Raw genomic sequence first — 17,850 nt, 5'->3', positions numbered from 1 at the left:
GAGGCGTCGGTTCCTTGCCTCCTCAGGCCGGCGACGCGGTAACAAAAAACCGGAAAGGCAGGAATGCTGCTGCCGCTACCGCTGCCACCGCCGGTGCCGCCGCCCTCTGGGTGCCGGCCGCTGCGGGGGATCATGAGCTTCCGTCCCCCCCAGTTCTGCAGAGACGAGGGATTTGGGTGTCGGTTCGCCCTGCGTCCTCTGTTGCCTTTCGCCCCCGGGAGCGCGGCGCAAGGGCCGCTATGAGTAACAACCAGCAACCCCCCCACCTCGAGCAACGTGGTGCGTTGAGGGAGCCTGGCGGGTGTGGGGCGTAGTGGGTGGGGGTGTAACTTGAGGGGTTTATGCGCCTAATGAAAAAAAGGGAAATTCGCCAAAAGTGTTAGGTGGCACAGGGGTAACAATGCTAGCCTACCTTGCAAGGTTGTTTTATATATATAAAGAATGGAGTATTTGAACTTTATCACAAAATGGCAAGCACCTATGAATACACATGAAGTCACATGGAGCCCAAGTAGGCAGCCTCTGAGCCTCCTTTTTGCTGCCCATCTCGTCTTGTTTGGATGGCGGAGTTTTGCAACATTTTGAGGCACTTGAATCTTGCAGGTTTTAGTAACAAAAGGGTATGTTGAGTTGAGGTGGAATCCTAAAGCAGGGGTGTGCTGTATCTCTGTTGCTTTCTTGTCCGGAAGACAGGTGTTTTCTTTTGTATATTTTTTATAGAAAAAGAATTTTGGACAGGATTAAAAACTACAGAAACATAAAGAGGAAATTGGAAGGGGAAAGATATAAAATGATGAAAAAGTGAAAAGGAAGTAAAAACAAAGAGGAAGAAAAATATTTAAAGAAGCCACTTCTAATCTTTGCAGCACTTGCAAACATACTTATTACCATTTTCACTCTCCCAAATGATGTAACATGGCTCCATTCTTCATAAACCACCCTTTTTAATCAGTACATTCTTGTATCATAACTTTTATCCAATTGTTCTAACAATTGTTAGAAAGTTAGAAATTTAGCCTTCTATCAATTGGTTAATTATTTTGAATATTGTAACTTGAGGAAATGCTATAATAGCAAGGTAATCATTCGAAAAATGGTATGGGATAGAACTACTATGTATTGGTAAGATCCATCTATGTACAGTATATACTACTAAAACTTTAAACAGATGCTAAACAAATGGTCCATAAGTCAAAGACATAGAATCTCTGTGTATTAGAATCTCTGTCATTGTTGAAGGCGTTCAGAAACCTGCTAAGGAAATATCTCTGAAATGACCCAACCACGTACAGGTTGTCTAGCTAAACTATATAACCAGGTATAGTTCTGGTAGCTCCATAATTAAATATCCTCATATTTCAGTGCAGTTTTAAACAACCTGCTTGTTCTTATAAACATTGAACCTGGTAACTTTTGAATTGGACTAATAAGGCTGCTGGATCTGAAGTCTGCAATTTTTGTTTCTCATGATCAAGGATTCTGCTTTGTGTTTTACAGCATTAGAGGCTGAAGAAAAATCTCATTAAGACACACTGTTCAAAGAACAGCCTTAAGATATGGCAATTGGGATCCACTGTAAATCTATCTTTGCTGTGAGAGTGTAATCTTTTTTCCACAGCTGCAAATCCCAAGACAAAGTAGCAAAGCTGCCCTCCAAAAGATGTCCTTTAGTGCATCTTTTTATTCTTTAGCATTGAATGCATTCCAGTTGGAAAATTGTAAAATGCTGTACAAGTTATATAAAATGTAAGAACCATTGTCTGGTTTAGTTTCTTGTACAGAAATTTTATTTTATTAGTCCTTTTATACTAGGAATTTATAATAGAATTATATATATTTAAAATTATTAAGCATTACATCCCTAATGGGTATGTATCTTAGTTTTCTACATATAGTTCTCAATTTACAAACATTTGAGCCCAAAATTTCCATTGCTAAGCAAAATAGCTGTTAAGTGAGTTTTACCCTGTTTAATGAGCTTTCTTACCACAGCTGTTAAGTGAATGAATCCAATTCTTAAGTTAGTAACGTGATTGTTAAGTGAATCTGACTTTGCTTGTCAGAAGATCGCAAAAAGTAGTCACATGACCCAAGGATATTGCAACTGTCATAAATACATGCTAGTTGCCAAGCATCCAAATTTTGATCATGCGACCATAGGATGCTGCAACTGTTGTATGAAAAACAGTCAGAAGTCACTTTTTTCAGTGCAATTCTGCTGAAAATGGTCACTAAAGAAATGGTTGTAAGTTGAGAAGTACCTTACACAGTACCCTAGTATTCAGAGTATAAGACGCACCTTTTTTCCTCAAAAAAGAGGCTGAAAATCTGGGTGCGTCTTTTACATCGAAAGCATCGTTTTTTCGCCTCCTGAAGTCCCGCCCCCTTCACCAAAATGGCCATGCATAGCCTTATGGAGGCTTTTACTTTTTCTGGGGAGAGCAGAAATGAGCAAAAAATTGGCTGTTTTTGCCCCCCCAGCCCTCAGCAGCACTCTATAAGCCTCCATAAGGCTATACATGCAATTATTTTGACAAATGGCCCATTTTTGCCATTTTTTGCTCATTTTTGTCCCCAAACACTCTGCAAGCCCCCACCCAAGCCTATTCATGCCTTTTATTTGAAAAAAAATAGACCGATTTGGGAGGTTTGCAAAGTGCAAAAACTCCCCCCGCCCTTTCAGAAAGCTCTTTAGAGTGATTGATGAGAATTAGATTGATCAAGTGCTCTGCCAGCAGACACAAGTCTTAGGTGCTGCAGGTTGTCGGCGATTTCCTTCTCTAGCACATGGATAAATACACCTGGAAACATCTACCTACCTACCTACCTACCTACCTACCTACCTACCTACCTACTCTCTCTCTCCCTACCTACCTACTGTATTTTTCTCTCTCTCCCTCTACCTACCTACCTACCTACTCTCCCTACCTACCTACTATAGGTTTGCAAGCTGAAATAATATTTTATGGTACATGAGCTTGGCTGAACTTTTTATTTATTATCTGAGAGGTTTTTGTGTGTCTCTTGACACTCTTTGTTCAGCCCAGTGACCAACCTTGTCTGAGTATTGACATGGAATGTCTTTCCTAAAAAAGTACACATAGTGCCAGTTATGATACCTTTGTTGATCTCAGGAAAACTATTATTTTTATGGCCCAGATATTTCAACATTTTTTATTGCTAGTTTAATATTTTATTTCCTCCAAAGATTTGGGGCTAGGTTTGATGTGAATAGTAATCCCCGTTATCCAGGGAGCATCAGAGCTGGGAAAGATATGTTAGTGCCTTGCAAGAAAGATTTAATGAGATATTCTGGGGTTTCTGTGTTTTTACTGATTTTGATTATTTTGTCTTCTTGTATGGAATCTAGACATAGTCATATATAAAATATTTCAGTAAGTATGGATTTGTTAAACAATTTCGATGTTTTATTAATAGGCTAAATGTTTTAAATTGCTTTTTCCAGTACTGTACTTGCAATTTCATTAATGTTCTATGTTATTATTATATTTATTTTGGGATGCCAATACTACAGAAAGTGTTTGTCACTAAACAAAATCATATTTGATAAAATATCAAATATAAAATGCTTAACTATATATCTAAGATTTTGATTTGAATTATTGGCTTACAAAAGAAGGGAAAAATATAGCTATGTTTAATACAAATACTTTTTTCATTATTCATTATTCTATAAAATATTTACTTTTTCCCCCCATTACATTTTTTTTTTAAAGTACTGATTTTTTTTACATTTTCAAATGAAAGCAAAATATTTTATTGCAGATTTACAGGTAGATAATGGCAAACTCCCAAAGATCTCTCTTGCTCAAAAATGGTAAGTATTTTATATCAGGGTCAATTATATTCTTTTTTTATCTTAAAATGGTTTATTATTTCTTTATAAAAAACATGATACTTTTAGTCTACTCTAATCTAGCATTTCCAGATAAATATATTTGTAGCTCTTAACTGAGGCAGACAATTCACTCTTTTTTTAATAAGTGAGTGGGATGAAGAGAGGGACTCAAAGATAAGTGGTATGAGAGCATGAAATTCTCCTAAATTACTATTTGCTACATTTAATCAAGAAATACACTGCAAAGTAGGACTTGGTAGAAAATATCTGTGAAAGCTGTAGAAACGATACACAAATGCCATGATGAGTATATACCTACAAAGCTCATATTCCATATGACACTCTATGGAAGCAAAAATTGGATTGTGAAGAAGCAGAATTGAATACTTTGGGCACTTTTTGAAACTTTTCTGTTAGAAAAGATTCCTGAGAATACCATGAACAGCCAAGAAAACAAACCAATGGATCATTGAGCCAAAATGAGCCAGAGTTCCCACTCAAGGCACAGATGCCCTGGCTGGCTCAAATTATCCACTATGAACACAGTATGCATAGACCTAATTCTCTGGAGAAGCTCTAATGCTGGAAAAAGTGAAAGAAAGATGACCAGAAAGAAAGAATGACTACCAGCAAAATAGACTCAATTACAGCAGCAATGAGTACATTATTAGAAGATCTGAAAGATTGTCATGGAGGAAATCTGTCTATGTGATACCAAAGAGTTAACAGCAACTTGATGGCAGAGACAATAATCAATGTCTGAACCGAAATAATGGGTAGAAATTATTAGCAAATTATTTTTCTATTGAATGTAGTCATGAGGTTATAATTGTGGCATATTTTTCTTGGATGATGATTTTGAGAAAGACATATGTTCTTTTTTATCTTTTTGTGGCATGTTGGAATTTATTCTTCTTCTTTAATAAAACGTATTTTGGTAGATAAGTACTGTATTTTTGGAGTATAAAACACACCTTTTCTCCCCCCAAAAAGAGGGTCAAAATCTGGGTGCGTCTTATACACTGAATACAGCATTTTTGGCCTACCGAAACCCAGCCCCTTTTGCAAAAATGGATGTGGAGAGGGTTTTGGAGGCTTGCAAAATTCTCCTGGGTGTTGGAAAAGGCAAAAATGAGCAAAAAATGAGCTGCCCCCAGGAGCATTCTACAAGCCCCCCAAAGTTCTGCATGCTCCCCCCTTTTTTTGCAAAAAACGAGGCATGCAGAGAATTTGGGAGGCAAGCAGAATGCAAAACCTTTTTTTAAAAAATTTATCTCTTCAAAATCATGGTGAGTATTATACTCCGGTACATTTTATAGTCCGAAAAATATGGTACATTTGGGATACACCATTTGCTATTTTAGGCTAGAGAAATTGAACAAACTGAAATAACTATTTGGAAATGTTAAAGATGAAAAGTGTATAGAACAACCAATAGCTAAGACAGTGATAGCAATGGTAGTATAAGCTCTGTTTCTTTAATAAAACAATCTTTTGCTTTTGGAAGATTACTCTTGATTTCTAAAGAGAGTCATTAAACTTCCTTAATAAATTAATAAAAACTATAGTACTGAAATCTCTGAAAGCTAGTGTGCCTCCTCTTACTAAATGCCTGAAAGGTTCTTCATGTGGACTACATACAAGATCGCATACAAAGTGCAAAAAAATTTCCACACTATTTTAATATACCATGGCTGATGTTTACGAGTTTCACATAAAACTATTGATGTAGAAAGATTCCTAAAAGTATGTTTAAAACTGCCCATGATGGTGTATAGAACCTGTCAGTTAGCCGAACCAATATTGCTTGGGGATGATCAGTTAGGGAAGTTTTTGTAACTTGGTCCCTTCAGATCTATTGGCAAATATTTCATCCTCCATTGGCCCTGTTGGTCTTGAAATTCCAGAAGTTGTATTCCTACCTCTAACAAAGGGCCTTGGTTACCAAAAGCTGAAGGAAAGTGTTTGAAATGAAAGGTAGCATAGTAACCAGATTCTTTAGTAACTTCTTTATTTGGAATATATTTGTGCTTTATAACATTTGAAAAACATTACTTATTTGTTGTTTTTACATATGCCCATGATGTTTCATTTTTCTGTCTGAAATAGGAAACATGCCACTTTGCAGCCATTCCCAAAAGAAAGAAAATTGCCACTCCTGACACCTGATAATAAATTCCTGGATCATAAAGGAAAATTATTTGAAAGTGAACCGTTTATGGATAGTTGGAAAAATGCGGTTTTAAAGACAAAAAGAATTAAACAAGGTAAATGTAATGATTTTGCAGGAAATTTGTTAGAATACTTATTAAATCTAGTTGTGTATTTTTATACAGGCATTGTCATGATGTTACATATTTTAAAAAGATTTCAAAGAGTCTTTCTTCCACAGACTTATTAATGTTTTGACTTCTTATTGTTTTGCTATTGTTTGATGTCTTACATTTGAGCATTTGTCAATTGTTTGGGAAGCAGGCCTGAAGGAAATTCTATAAATCTTTTATGTAAATAAATTCAGTCAGTTATATTTACAGTTTAAATAATAACTTTAATAATATTAGTAGCATATGGTTAAGATTATCATATTCAATTTTTCTATAGTTCTTCTTTGGATGGGTTTTTCCCTAGACGGCCAATATGAAAGTATCTGTAGGTAAACATGTCCTTATTTATTCTGGAGATATTTCTCTCATTGATTTCAGTGCTTGATTTCTGTGCATTTGTAATTAAAGTTGAGAGTATTTGAAATTCTGATGTGATAATTCATGTTTCCTATTTTTAATTATTTCCCTAAGCAGAGAATGTTTCTGCATATGGCTTGAGTGATTCCAATGAAAATACTGCAATGCAGTGTCTTTCTCAGAGCACGGAGGAATATCCTGCAATACAAAACCCCCTTCCTGTTATACAAAAGACACAAAGTTGTGCTAATGAATTTCCAAGCAGGTATATTATTTTACTTTGGATTTTAATATGAGGAATATGCAAATGTTATTTCTCAGATTGTACTGCACAGAATAATTTCCAGAATCATAAGTGCCATTTCATTCCCAAATTATCCTTGTTTGTATGCTTCATTTGATACCATTTGATACCACTTTATAAAGAATAGGTATGAACAGCTCCCATGATGCATGGATCAATAATGATCCCATTAGTGCATAATTTATATTTCCGATGTTAACTGTGACAGTCCTTAGAAATTATAGCAGTATAGCAAGAGTTACTATGATTGTTGTCAATCTGCTATTGAGTAAAATACTTTCTTATAGACTCAGATTATAACCCATATTCCAGAGTGGTCCTAATTCTTGTGTTTTTTAAGAAAAAAGTAATAAAGTGATAAATACAAATAATGTCCTGTCTATGCCATAAAGGGCCTCAGTTTAAGGCTTTTACTCTTGCCAAATTTCCAATAAACTGTACCCAAAGCAGTTCATGTTAAGCTATTGACCTAGAATAACATCTGAACAGTCTAATAGGATAGCAGTTCAAAAACCATCTGGCTAAGGCAATAAAGCAAATTTGCAATATTCATTATTCTAGTTTAGAGTGAGTAGGAGTTTACTCTGGTTGCTAGATCAAAGGGAAGGAAGTGAGACACTGATCAATCATCATTTTCAATTTCCTAAGTGTTTCAACTGCTAATGTTAATCTTTATTCTTATTATTTTCATCATTTTAGTTCTGATAGTAATGAAGATTCCAGATTGCCATCTTTATATTTGCTTCCATCTACTCTATCCCAAAGTTTTTTTGAAGGCTACTGCAAAGGCAGGTAAGGCTTAATTTCTTTTTGAAAGGAATTAACTTTATTGTAATATTATATTCCTTATATAAGCAAACTGTAAGCCACATATATTACCTACATACCCATTTTACAGCCCCAGAATATCACTGGCATGGACGAGGACACTTTTTTTGTTCCTTTTAGGAAAAGACGGTTGTTTTTAGAGCAGCTGAGAGAGTTGCAAAACTGAAGAGATCTGTTCTGATCCTTAATATTTTCCCTCTTCTATCTTCCTCAAATTGGTCAAGCCTGCAAAGCTTAAGATCAAGAGCCAGTTTGGTGTACTGGTTAAGGCACCAAGCTAAAAACCAGGACACGAGTTCTACTCCAAGTTTGGGCAAAAAGTCATCTGGGGGTTGAGATTGAGATTTGTTTTATTTATATGCCGCCCTATTCCGGGAGGGACTCAGGGCGGCGAACAATTCAAGGGGGGAAAGGGAACACAGAGTACAATACAAATAGTTAAAATAGCCAAGAGTCACACAGCCACACAGATCAAGAGGGGAAGGGAACTCATCAACCCCAGGCCTGCCGGCACAGCCAGGTTTTGACGGCTTTTCGGAAGGTCTGGAGAGAGGTGAGGGTCCAAATCTCTGCGGGGAGTTCGTTCCAAAGGGCCGGAGCTGCCACAGAGAAGGCCCTCCCCCGGGTGGTAGCCAGATGGCATTGGCTGGTAGACGGAACCCGGAGGAGGCCGACCCTGTGTGATCTAATGGGTCTTTGGGAGGTAATTGGCAACAGGCGGTCTCTCAAGTACCCAGGTCCAATACCATGAAGGGCTTTATAAGTTACGACTAGCACTTTGAAGCGTATCTGGAGACCGATCGGTAGCCAGTGCAGCTCGCGGAGGATAGGTGTAACGTGGGTGTACCGAGGTGCACCCACAATAGCTCGCGCGGCTGCATTCTGGACGAGTTGAAGTCTCCGAATACTCTTCAAGGGCTGCCCCATGTAGAGCGCATTGCAGTAGTCCAGTCTTGAGGTCACGAGGGCATGAGTGACTGTTGCAAGTGCCTCCCGGTTCAGGTAGGGACGCAACTGGTGCACCAGGCGAACCTGGGCAAATGCCCCCCTGGTCACAGCCGACAAATGATGTTCTAAGGTCAGCTGTGGGTCCAGGAGGACTCCCAAGTTGCGAGCCCTGTCTGAGGGGCATAAATTTTCACCCCCCAGCCTGAGTGATGGAATACTAACCAAATTCTTGGGAGGGAAACACAACAGCCACTCGGTCTTGTCTGGATTGAACACAAGCTTGTTAACCCCCATCCAGACCCTGACAGCCTCCAGGCACTGGAAGCTTCACTGAGTTGGCACGGGGCGGACTGAGTATCATCCGCGTATTGATGGTATTTTATCCCGTGCCATTGAATGATCTCACCCAGTGGCTTCATGTAGATATTAAACAGGAGGGGGGATAGGACCGAAACCTGAGGAACCCCATATTTCAGGGGCCTAGGGGTCGACCTCTCCCCCCCCGACCAACACCGACTGCGACCTGTCCGAGAGGTAGGAGGAGAACCACCGAAAAACGGTGCCTCCCACCCCCACCTCTCGTAACCGTCGCAGAAGGATACCATGGTCGATGGTATCGAAGGCCGCTGAGAGGTCGAGAAGCACTAGGATGGAGGGATGACCTCCATCCCTGGCTCTCCAGAGATCATCGGTCAGTGCGACCAAAGCGGTTTCCGTGCTGTAGCCAGGCCTGAATCCAGACTGAAAGGAGTCCAGATAATCGGCTTCATCCAAGGACCGTCGGAGTTGAGAGGCTACCACTTTCTCAACAACCTTCCCAATGAAGGGGAGGTTGGAGACTGGATGGTAGTTATTCAAACTGGCTGGATCCAGCGATGGCTTCTTCAGGAGGGGTCTCACCACCGCTATCTTCAATGCCGGTGGGAAGATGCCCTCCCGAAGAGAAGCATTCACCATCGCCTGGATCCAGCTCCGTGTCACCTCCTTGCTGTTCGCGACCAACCAGGAGGGGCACGGGTCCAGTACACACGTGGCAGCACTCACCGCTCCCATGGCCTTGTCCACTTCATCAGGAGCAACAGGTTGAAAGTCAGTCCAGAGATGTCGTTCAAGACCTTCCCCCGGTACCCTGGCTGGCTCTGAGCAATTGGAGTCCAGATCCATCCGAAGCCGAGCAACTTTGTCTGCGAGGAACTGGACATATTCCTCTGCTCTACCTTGTAAGGGGTTATCCGCAACCCTCATATTTAGGAGGGAGCGGGTCACCCTAAACAAGGCGGCAGGGCATGACTCAGCGGACGCTATCAGGGCAGCAATGTAGTTGTTCTTGGCTGTCCGTATTGCCGATAGATATGCTCCGATGCAAGCTTTTAATAGTGCTCGGTCTGACTCGGATTTACTGGCCCTCCAGCGGCGCTCTAACCGTCTCTTTTGGCGCTTCATCTCCCGGAGGCCCTTGGTAAACCAAGGGGCCCTCCTGGATCCACTGCTGCGGATCGGCCGTAAAGGCGCAATCCGGTGGAGAGCCTCAGACACTACTGAGTTCCAAGTAGCAACTAAGGTCTCCACCGGACTGCGGGCGAGAGTATCAGGCATAACGCCAAGCGCCGTCTGGAAACCCTGGGGATCCATAAGACGCCTGGGGTGGAACCACCTAATCGGTTCCTCCTCCCTACAGCAGGGGATTGGTCTCCAAAAGTCGAGCCTCAGTAGGAAGTGGTCCGACCATGACAGGGGCAAGATCTCACTACCCCTCAAACCAAGATCACAGCTCCACTGCTCCGAGAGGAATACGAGGTCGAGTGTGTGACCCGCTGAGTGAGTCGGACCCTGGATCTTGGGCTAGTCATTCTCTCTCAGTCCTAAGAAGTAGGCAATGGCAAACTACTTCTGAAACACCTTGCCAGGAATCAATGTTGACATATAAGTATAAAAAAAGCAATTGAAGTAGACAGTCTATTTCTGGTACACATTGTTCTTAAAAAAGCCAATAAAAGGGATTGCTTGAGTAGACACAAGGCTTCAATCAGGCTTACACTCGGAATCAGATCATTTAATTTAAAAAAAAAAAAAACATAAACATTCTTTCCTATGGGCCCCTGTGGAATTGGTTTATTACTTTAAAAAGAACTTACCTGTCACTTTAAATGTATAGAAGTGTTCCATGTTACTGTATAGAACAAGAAATAGGTAAGAACTGTTACCTAGGCAAAAAAGCAGAGTAGCAGAACAGAATTACAGGGTTGGAAGGGACGTAGGAGAGTCCACTGTTCAAGTAGGAATCACTATGCCATTTTAGAAAAAATGATTGTCCAGTCTCTATGTAAAAACCTCCAGTGTTGGAGCACTCACAACTTCTGGAGGCTGAAAAGTTCTTAAGCCTTGGAAAGAAAGATAATATTCATAAGCAGTTCAGGCAACTACCCCCCTAGCTCTTTGAGGTATAAGGAGGAGAGGTAAAGCATAATCTGACTTGCAAGATTCTCTTATTTTAGCCAATCTAAATAAAGTGTAGTACCGATCTTCCTGTGAGGTTGATTTTCATGGTCTGATCTACTTAAACTGTTATAAGCCTTCTAGTTTAAAGGCCAATCAAATTATTTCATAGTAAGATTAATTGAAATGCATTGTTTTAGTTTTCTTTGATGTATTACATTTAGTGATAAGCACGTAATAAAGAAAACTACTACAACTACTGCAACTTTCTAAATCAGTGTTTTTAAAAATGTGGTTCAAAGACCCCTGGAGGGTCCACAAAATCAAATTACTTGCCAGATATTGAAGATAGTTGAACCCATCTTTCTGATAACTGTGCTTGGGGGACAAAAGTGCATATCGGTGTTCATCAGTTGTGTAATTGTACATTAAAGATGATACAAGAGTGGTACTTTGAAATAGCTCATTATGACTTATCCAATAGATGGCAGCACCTAACCAACTGTGGCTGATGTAATTAGATTAGAACTAATCAACTAATCAAGAGCTAATCAAGATCAAATTTGGCTGGGAAATTCCAGAGCTATAGATTAGACTGGAAAATAAAACAAAAACTCGAGAAAGCTGGAAAGCTCGAAAAACTGGACTATTTGCCAATAAAACTATGTGAACTTGCCTATGTAGTTATCAGAAGTCTAGGTTACCTTAGGTAAATCACCTCCAAAGACAAAATCTTATCTATTCAAGCTTCCCAGCATACAGTTCCCAATTAATATTTTATACAAATTACCAAATTAGGGGATGGTCACGATTGAATTCAGGGTAGCTTAAAGTGTCAGATGTGATAAAGAATAAATTTTATGTAATTGAATATGCTCATAATACAGTTTTCTCAGATACTTTGCTTGGTTCTGCCAGATATATTTAATTTCAATTTTCTTTAATCTTGGCCAGCATTGCCAGATGGTTATGCACTTTGGGAGCCATAGTTCAAACATCTAGATTAGTGTTTCTCAATCTTGGTAAGATGAAGATGCTGGCTGGAGAATTCTAAGAGTTGAAGTTCACAAATCTTAAAGTTGCAAAGGTGGAGAAACATTGATCTAGAAGATACAAGGCCATAAGCACTTTCCACATTACAAATTGTGAAAAATAAGTGATTTTAGAAGGCAGATTTAATGTATCCACACCTATGATATATTATTCTTTACAGGGGAGACACTGCCATGGGACACCCAACCAAAAAAGAGGTGCCTTGCATATCAGCACCTCTGAAGAACTCTAAACCACCCTGTCAAGCTGGAGAGTTGGATGCTATGAGGTAAGGTAGTTTGAAAGGGCAAAAATATAACTAACTTTCCAGTGAAATGCTAAAAGTTAGTTTGTTTTTTTAACTAGCCTATTACTTAAGTGCTATTTTTGAATGTGATTGAGATACAGTAAACTAGCATAGCTGCTTGGTTTCAACAATTCAGATTTCACATTTCATTTTTTATAAATGTAGGGGTTACTGTAGTGATATAAATAAAAGCTTAAGATTTGAGAAAATCTTAACATTCCTTTACATACTTGCCTGATTATATCTAGTAAATTTGTGGAATACACTATACTGCATCTGAATAAAAATCACAGTAAACCTTCTTTATGAAAACAGGTAAGAGCAGATTAAATATTACACTCTGATCTGGGAGTAAATCCCACTGTGATTCAGGAAGCACTGAATGACTTTGGGATATTGAGTCTTTTTTCTTAAATTTAAATGACTTTGAGTTCTTAAATAAAGGCAAGAATGGAAATGTAATCAATAAATGCAAAGAAAATATCCTACCCAATGAAATATACTATTTTCAGCAATATTAAACATTCAAAATGGTTTTTAACGTGTAGTATGTCAGCATTTGACTTTATACAATAATTCTGTATCTCCAACTACAATTTCAGTACTTATTATGAATGCAGTACCATTTAAAATCTGGGTGATGATGGCTACTCAATCATGAGAAATATTTCTGTATATGACTGTTAAATCAATATTTTAATTTCCTTCCACACTGCTGCTGTCATATAAACAAATAATTACTGGTAATTAAAATATGCTATCCAATATGTTCTTGCACGTTTACAGGTTAAAGAAACTCAATAGGTATTCCAGACTGGCTTCATTTCCAGGAAGGGTCAAGTACAAGACTGGTAAAAGAGCCATTTCCTACTTTTGCATTATTTTAAAAAAATTAAGCAAATTAATGTTCACTGAATTTTACTGTATCACAGGTTCTTTTACATACTGTATACCCAAGTCAATGGGCTCCAAAATCCAAGAGAGCTCATACAACCACATAGGTCCCTTTACAACACAAGCACTCAAAGGCTAGTACTCACTGCTCACTACTCTCCTCTTTCCTACTTCTACCACACTTCTACTAGGCTTGAAAAGAACAGGACAACAGCAGCACGGGTGTTAGCCATTTTGCATTCACTATTGAATTTTATTTTTTCTAAAATATGGGCAAGGAATGGAATCCAGAATCGTTTTCCCCATACTGTAAAGTGTAGATCCTTTGGGAGAGAAAATATTCTGATAATCAAAGTAGGCTCATAGATATAGCTGTGCAGGTGTTTACAGTGTAGATATCTCTTCTGCCTTGACTTAAAAATAAAAAACCTTACAGCAATACCAGATTAAGGCTTATAGGTGGTATTCAGCAGCGGGTTCTGACCAGTTCTAGAGAACCAGTAGTGGAAATTTTGAGTAGTTCTGAGAACCGGTAAATACCACTTCTGACTGGCTCCGCCCCCATCTAGTCGCTGCCTTCCGAGTCCCAGCTGATCGGGAGGGAATGGGGATTTTGCAGTAACCTTCCCTTGGAGTGGAGGGAGGGGAATGGAGATTTTACAGTATCCTTCCCCTGCCACACACACCAAGCCACGCCCACAGAACAGGTAGTTAAAAAAATGAATCCTATTATAGGCTTGCTGTAGGCATTCAAATTGCCGTATTAAGGGGGCAAGACCCGTTATCTAGAACTAAGACTGGTTCCCTCCCAAACATAATTGGAAGATAAAAGTCAAAGAAATAAGTCACTCAGGTAGAACTACCTTTCTGGATCTTTTTGCTGGAATTCTATAAAGCAGAGCTTCTTACCAGCTTTAGCCCCTTTGAGCAGGGTAGAAAGGGAAAGCCAGCAAAGTTGGAGCTTCTACAATGCTTTGCTTTGTGAGGTATTGGCAATTAATATTTAGCAATATCTTAAAATGTACATTTCAGTTCATTGCAATTAAAAAACTTGGCATTGTAACTTCCCATTTTGTGGGTTAATTTCTGTTGCAATTGATTTTTTGACAGAGCAATTATTTGTGATAATAAAAATATAAACACATGTTTGAATTTTAATAACTGTTGCCTCTTATTTGATAGCCATCTCATACTTCTAACATAAATCCCAGAAATAATTGATTTTCAATTTCTGTATTTCTCAGAATATCTGGATTGCTGCTATGAATTAGATATTTTAATGTATATTGAGTGCATTTATAGTAATGTCAATTTTTGATAGCTTGTGGCACATTTGCATTTCGTTGGTAACAATTCCATCCCAAAATTAAGAGTAAAAATTGAAGATATTTCAAGCTTTGCATTTCCTTATACTCCAAGTTTATCCTTTGTTAGGGAAGGATTAAGCCCCTTTTCTAGCACTCTTGGGCATTGAGATACCTTGCATCTTAAGAGTTATGCTTTTCATTCTTCCTCCAGTTCCAAATACATAGACAGAAAAACACATGGGCTGGAAAACTCCATCTCGTTCTGTCTGATAGCACCTCACTACCAAAATACTCATCTAGAGGATTTAAGTTGCCAACTGATTCAAATGTTGTCCAATGTTGTTCATATGCTGCATTAAGCCAGTTTACTGAGTAAATTACATGTATGTATTTCTAAATTACGTATAGTGATTAAAATGAAATAATTAGTAGTGAACCTAGATTTAACTGACAAGCTGGGGAAAAGCAACCTCTATTATGTTACCTGACCTAAATCACAACCAACATAAATTCAAGTCCTTCATCCAGACTATAAATTAAACAAATTACATCATTGCAAAAATCAGTGCTAGCATGCAACTTTCACATATAATACACATTTGTACAATTGTACTCTACGTTATCATCATGCACACCGTAACTGGCAGAAGCTAATCAACCTTTGCGGATCTCAAAAATAGCAACAGCACTGAGACATATACTGCTCCACAGTGCTTTACAGCACTGTGTGGTTTACATCAACATATTGCCCTAACTGGGTCCTTATTTTATTCACCTCGGAAGGATGGAAAGCCGAGTCAACCTTGAGTCGGTCAGGATCGAACTTCTGGCAGTGGGCAGTTAGCCTTGTATAGTGGAGCATAGTTACACATTTGAATGGAAGACCATCATGAAACCTATATAAACTATATGCTTATCTTAAAAATGCAAAACGCCCCAAAACGCACTGATAAACCATCTCTGTTGTGGCCAAAAGGGCAGGAATATGTCAGTGGAATTTTCAATTATGACCAAAGTTTGTATTTTACACATGGCTTTCAGACATATATCATTAAATAAAAATCAAGTGGAATCTTTTTTCTTCTCTTAGGTTACCAATTTGCTGATCCTGTCAATGGAGCCCCATCTCAGTTCCTTCAGAGGCTTGCTAAATTATCTGCTCTTGAATGCACAACCATTCATGAAGAGAAAACCAGAAGAATAAGGAAGACCAAGAAACAAGAAGCATAGACCCAAATTATGCAAGGAGCAGGCTCCTTTGTAATTAGATGTTTTTGTTTGATCTCCTTTAACATAAATTGGATTGATCAGTGAACCACAATTAATGTAAAAGAAAAAATTGATGTTTAATAAATGTATTATCATGGTTATATTGTCCAAACCAAGTTCAGTTTAAAAACTGGTTACTCAAAATGGGAGGAAAAAAAAAACAACTTTCAACATCTAAATGCATGCATCCTTCTCTAACCTACATTCAAAGCATTTAAGGCAAACTCCTGCCCCATGGGCCAGATGCATCATGCACTGGCCATGCCTAATTTAGCAAAGGAGAAATCTCAATACGTCATGTGATGCTAGTGACATGAATTCAACACCTGATTTAAGGTTTCATTCCCAGCAAGCATAACGACCTAGGCATACTATGCAAATCTAGTCACTGTGATTACTTAAGTATGCAAATTGGTTTATTTTTATTCTTGGAGACTGCCAGCTAGTCTCTACTGTTCTGTTTCAGAATATTTTGCTATTCTTCCTTCCTAGGATAGTGACTGGGCCAAGATCACCCAGCTGGTTTTGTGCCTAAGGTGGAAGTCAGTGTTTTGCAGTGGCGTGCAGTGAAGCTTATGGCTGGTGAGGCAAAACAAAATTAAGTGGCTTTTGCCCCCCCACCCCGCAGCAGTTATGCCTGAAATAGAGGCGCCCCACAGCTATGTCCCACCCAGCTGCGGGGCATGGGGCACCTCTATGTCAGACAGAAGCGGTGGGGCGCTTTCTTTTGGCTTTTACCTGCCCTGCAGGGCAAACACTTCCACTTTGCAGGCGCCGGAGAGGCTCAGCTCTGCTTCTATTGCCCCCCCCCCCCCCGCTCCAGAAAAGCCGGCCGCTGTTCCATCTCCAAGCAGCCCCGGGAGGAAACGGGCCAGCCCTGCTTCCCTCCCCGGACTTTCCAGGAGCGGAGGACCCGCATTCTGCTCCCCCTTCCAAGCCCTGAGTGGCCAGCCTTGGCTCCTGTTGCTTTCTTGCAGAGCTCCGGCAGGCCCGCCGAGAAGCCCAGACGAGGCTGGAGCGAGAGCCGGAGGTGAAAGGCTGGCCACTCGGGGCTTGGAAGGGGGAGCGGAATGCGGGTCCTCCACTCCCGAAAAGTCCAGGGAGGAAAGCAGGGCTGGCCCGTTTCCTCCCAGGGCTGCTTGGAGACGGAACCGGGGCTGTGGAGACTCGTCGCTGCGGGCCTGGCTTGCAGAGTGCAAAAAGGGGAGGGGGCCTCTTGGAACACCCCACCCCTCTTCGCCTTTCGCCTCCGCGGCTCTCGCTCCAGCCTTGTCCAGGCTCCTCATTTGAAGTCAGCTTCTTTTTACCACTTTATTCTTCAGGGAACCATTTCTGTTTCAACTGGTGAACCAAATAATACATACTTGTTGCAGTGAATTTTGGGAAGTGTTCAAGAATAACTATAATTTTCTATAGGAAACTGACCATTTCAAAATGATGTCCCATATTACTACACTTATATACTCAAACATCAAACATCACTTTATAGCTGCATATTATAGGGGATAGATGATTGGAATTTTGAATTCCTCCCCCCTGCCCCCTCCCTCGGACCCACCTTTTCCAGCTGTCAGAAAATCATTTCAACTCTCCTCTTGTCCGCCATGAAAATGTAAAAAGAAAAAGGCAACTTAGGCAAGACCTGCTGCTCCCAGACCAGGAGGCAGAGAACCATGTGCCTCCTTTGCATAAGGAATTTTTTGCCTTTTAACCCTTGCTTAACTCTGAGCAAGGGTTAAAAGGCGAAAAATTCCTTATGTAAAGGAGGTCCATAGTTCTCTCGCCTCCCCTTGCAGTTAGCACTAAGCAGAGTCATTCTGGCAGCAACTACCTTAACCTTTTTCCTTTTAATTTTTCTTTTCTTTTCCTCATGACACTGGTGAGGCCCCGCCTCCCCTGACTGCATGTCCCTGGTGTTTTGGCTTCCAATTTTATGCCTTAACCATTACACCAAACTAGGTCTCTATTAAATTATAACTTTGGAT

General features: G+C 39.9%; 1 protein-coding gene across 2 annotated transcripts; it reads left to right on the top strand.

The window, feature by feature from the left end:
- Window positions 1-117: 117 nt before the first annotated feature.
- On the top strand, window positions 118-15,964 carry CUNH8orf89 (chromosome unknown C8orf89 homolog). Of its 2 annotated transcripts, none has more exons than XM_014053140.2 (8): window positions 118-279; window positions 3,787-3,838; window positions 5,969-6,126; window positions 6,655-6,805; window positions 7,544-7,636; window positions 12,270-12,377; window positions 13,182-13,246; window positions 15,687-15,964. In XM_014053140.2, the coding sequence occupies exons 1-8, from the start codon at window positions 240-242 to the stop codon at window positions 15,824-15,826; spliced, it is 807 nt and encodes a 268-aa protein (XP_013908615.2). In that variant the 5' UTR covers window positions 118-239; the 3' UTR covers window positions 15,827-15,964. The 2 variants fall into 2 exon arrangements, with proteins under 2 accessions (XP_013908615.2, XP_013908616.2); XM_014053141.2 differs by having other exon boundaries at window positions 121-279; window positions 6,658-6,805.
- Window positions 15,965-17,850: the final 1,886 nt, after the last annotated feature.

This window comes from Thamnophis sirtalis, unplaced genomic scaffold (genome assembly GCF_051295495.1).
Source record: "Thamnophis sirtalis isolate CommonGarterSnake01/CBP01778 unplaced genomic scaffold, rThaSir2_p1.2 scaffold_2, whole genome shotgun sequence".
In the NCBI taxonomy this organism is placed as follows: domain Eukaryota; kingdom Metazoa; phylum Chordata; class Lepidosauria; order Squamata; family Natricidae; genus Thamnophis; species Thamnophis sirtalis.
This window is presented reverse-complemented; position numbering and strand designations above follow the sequence as displayed.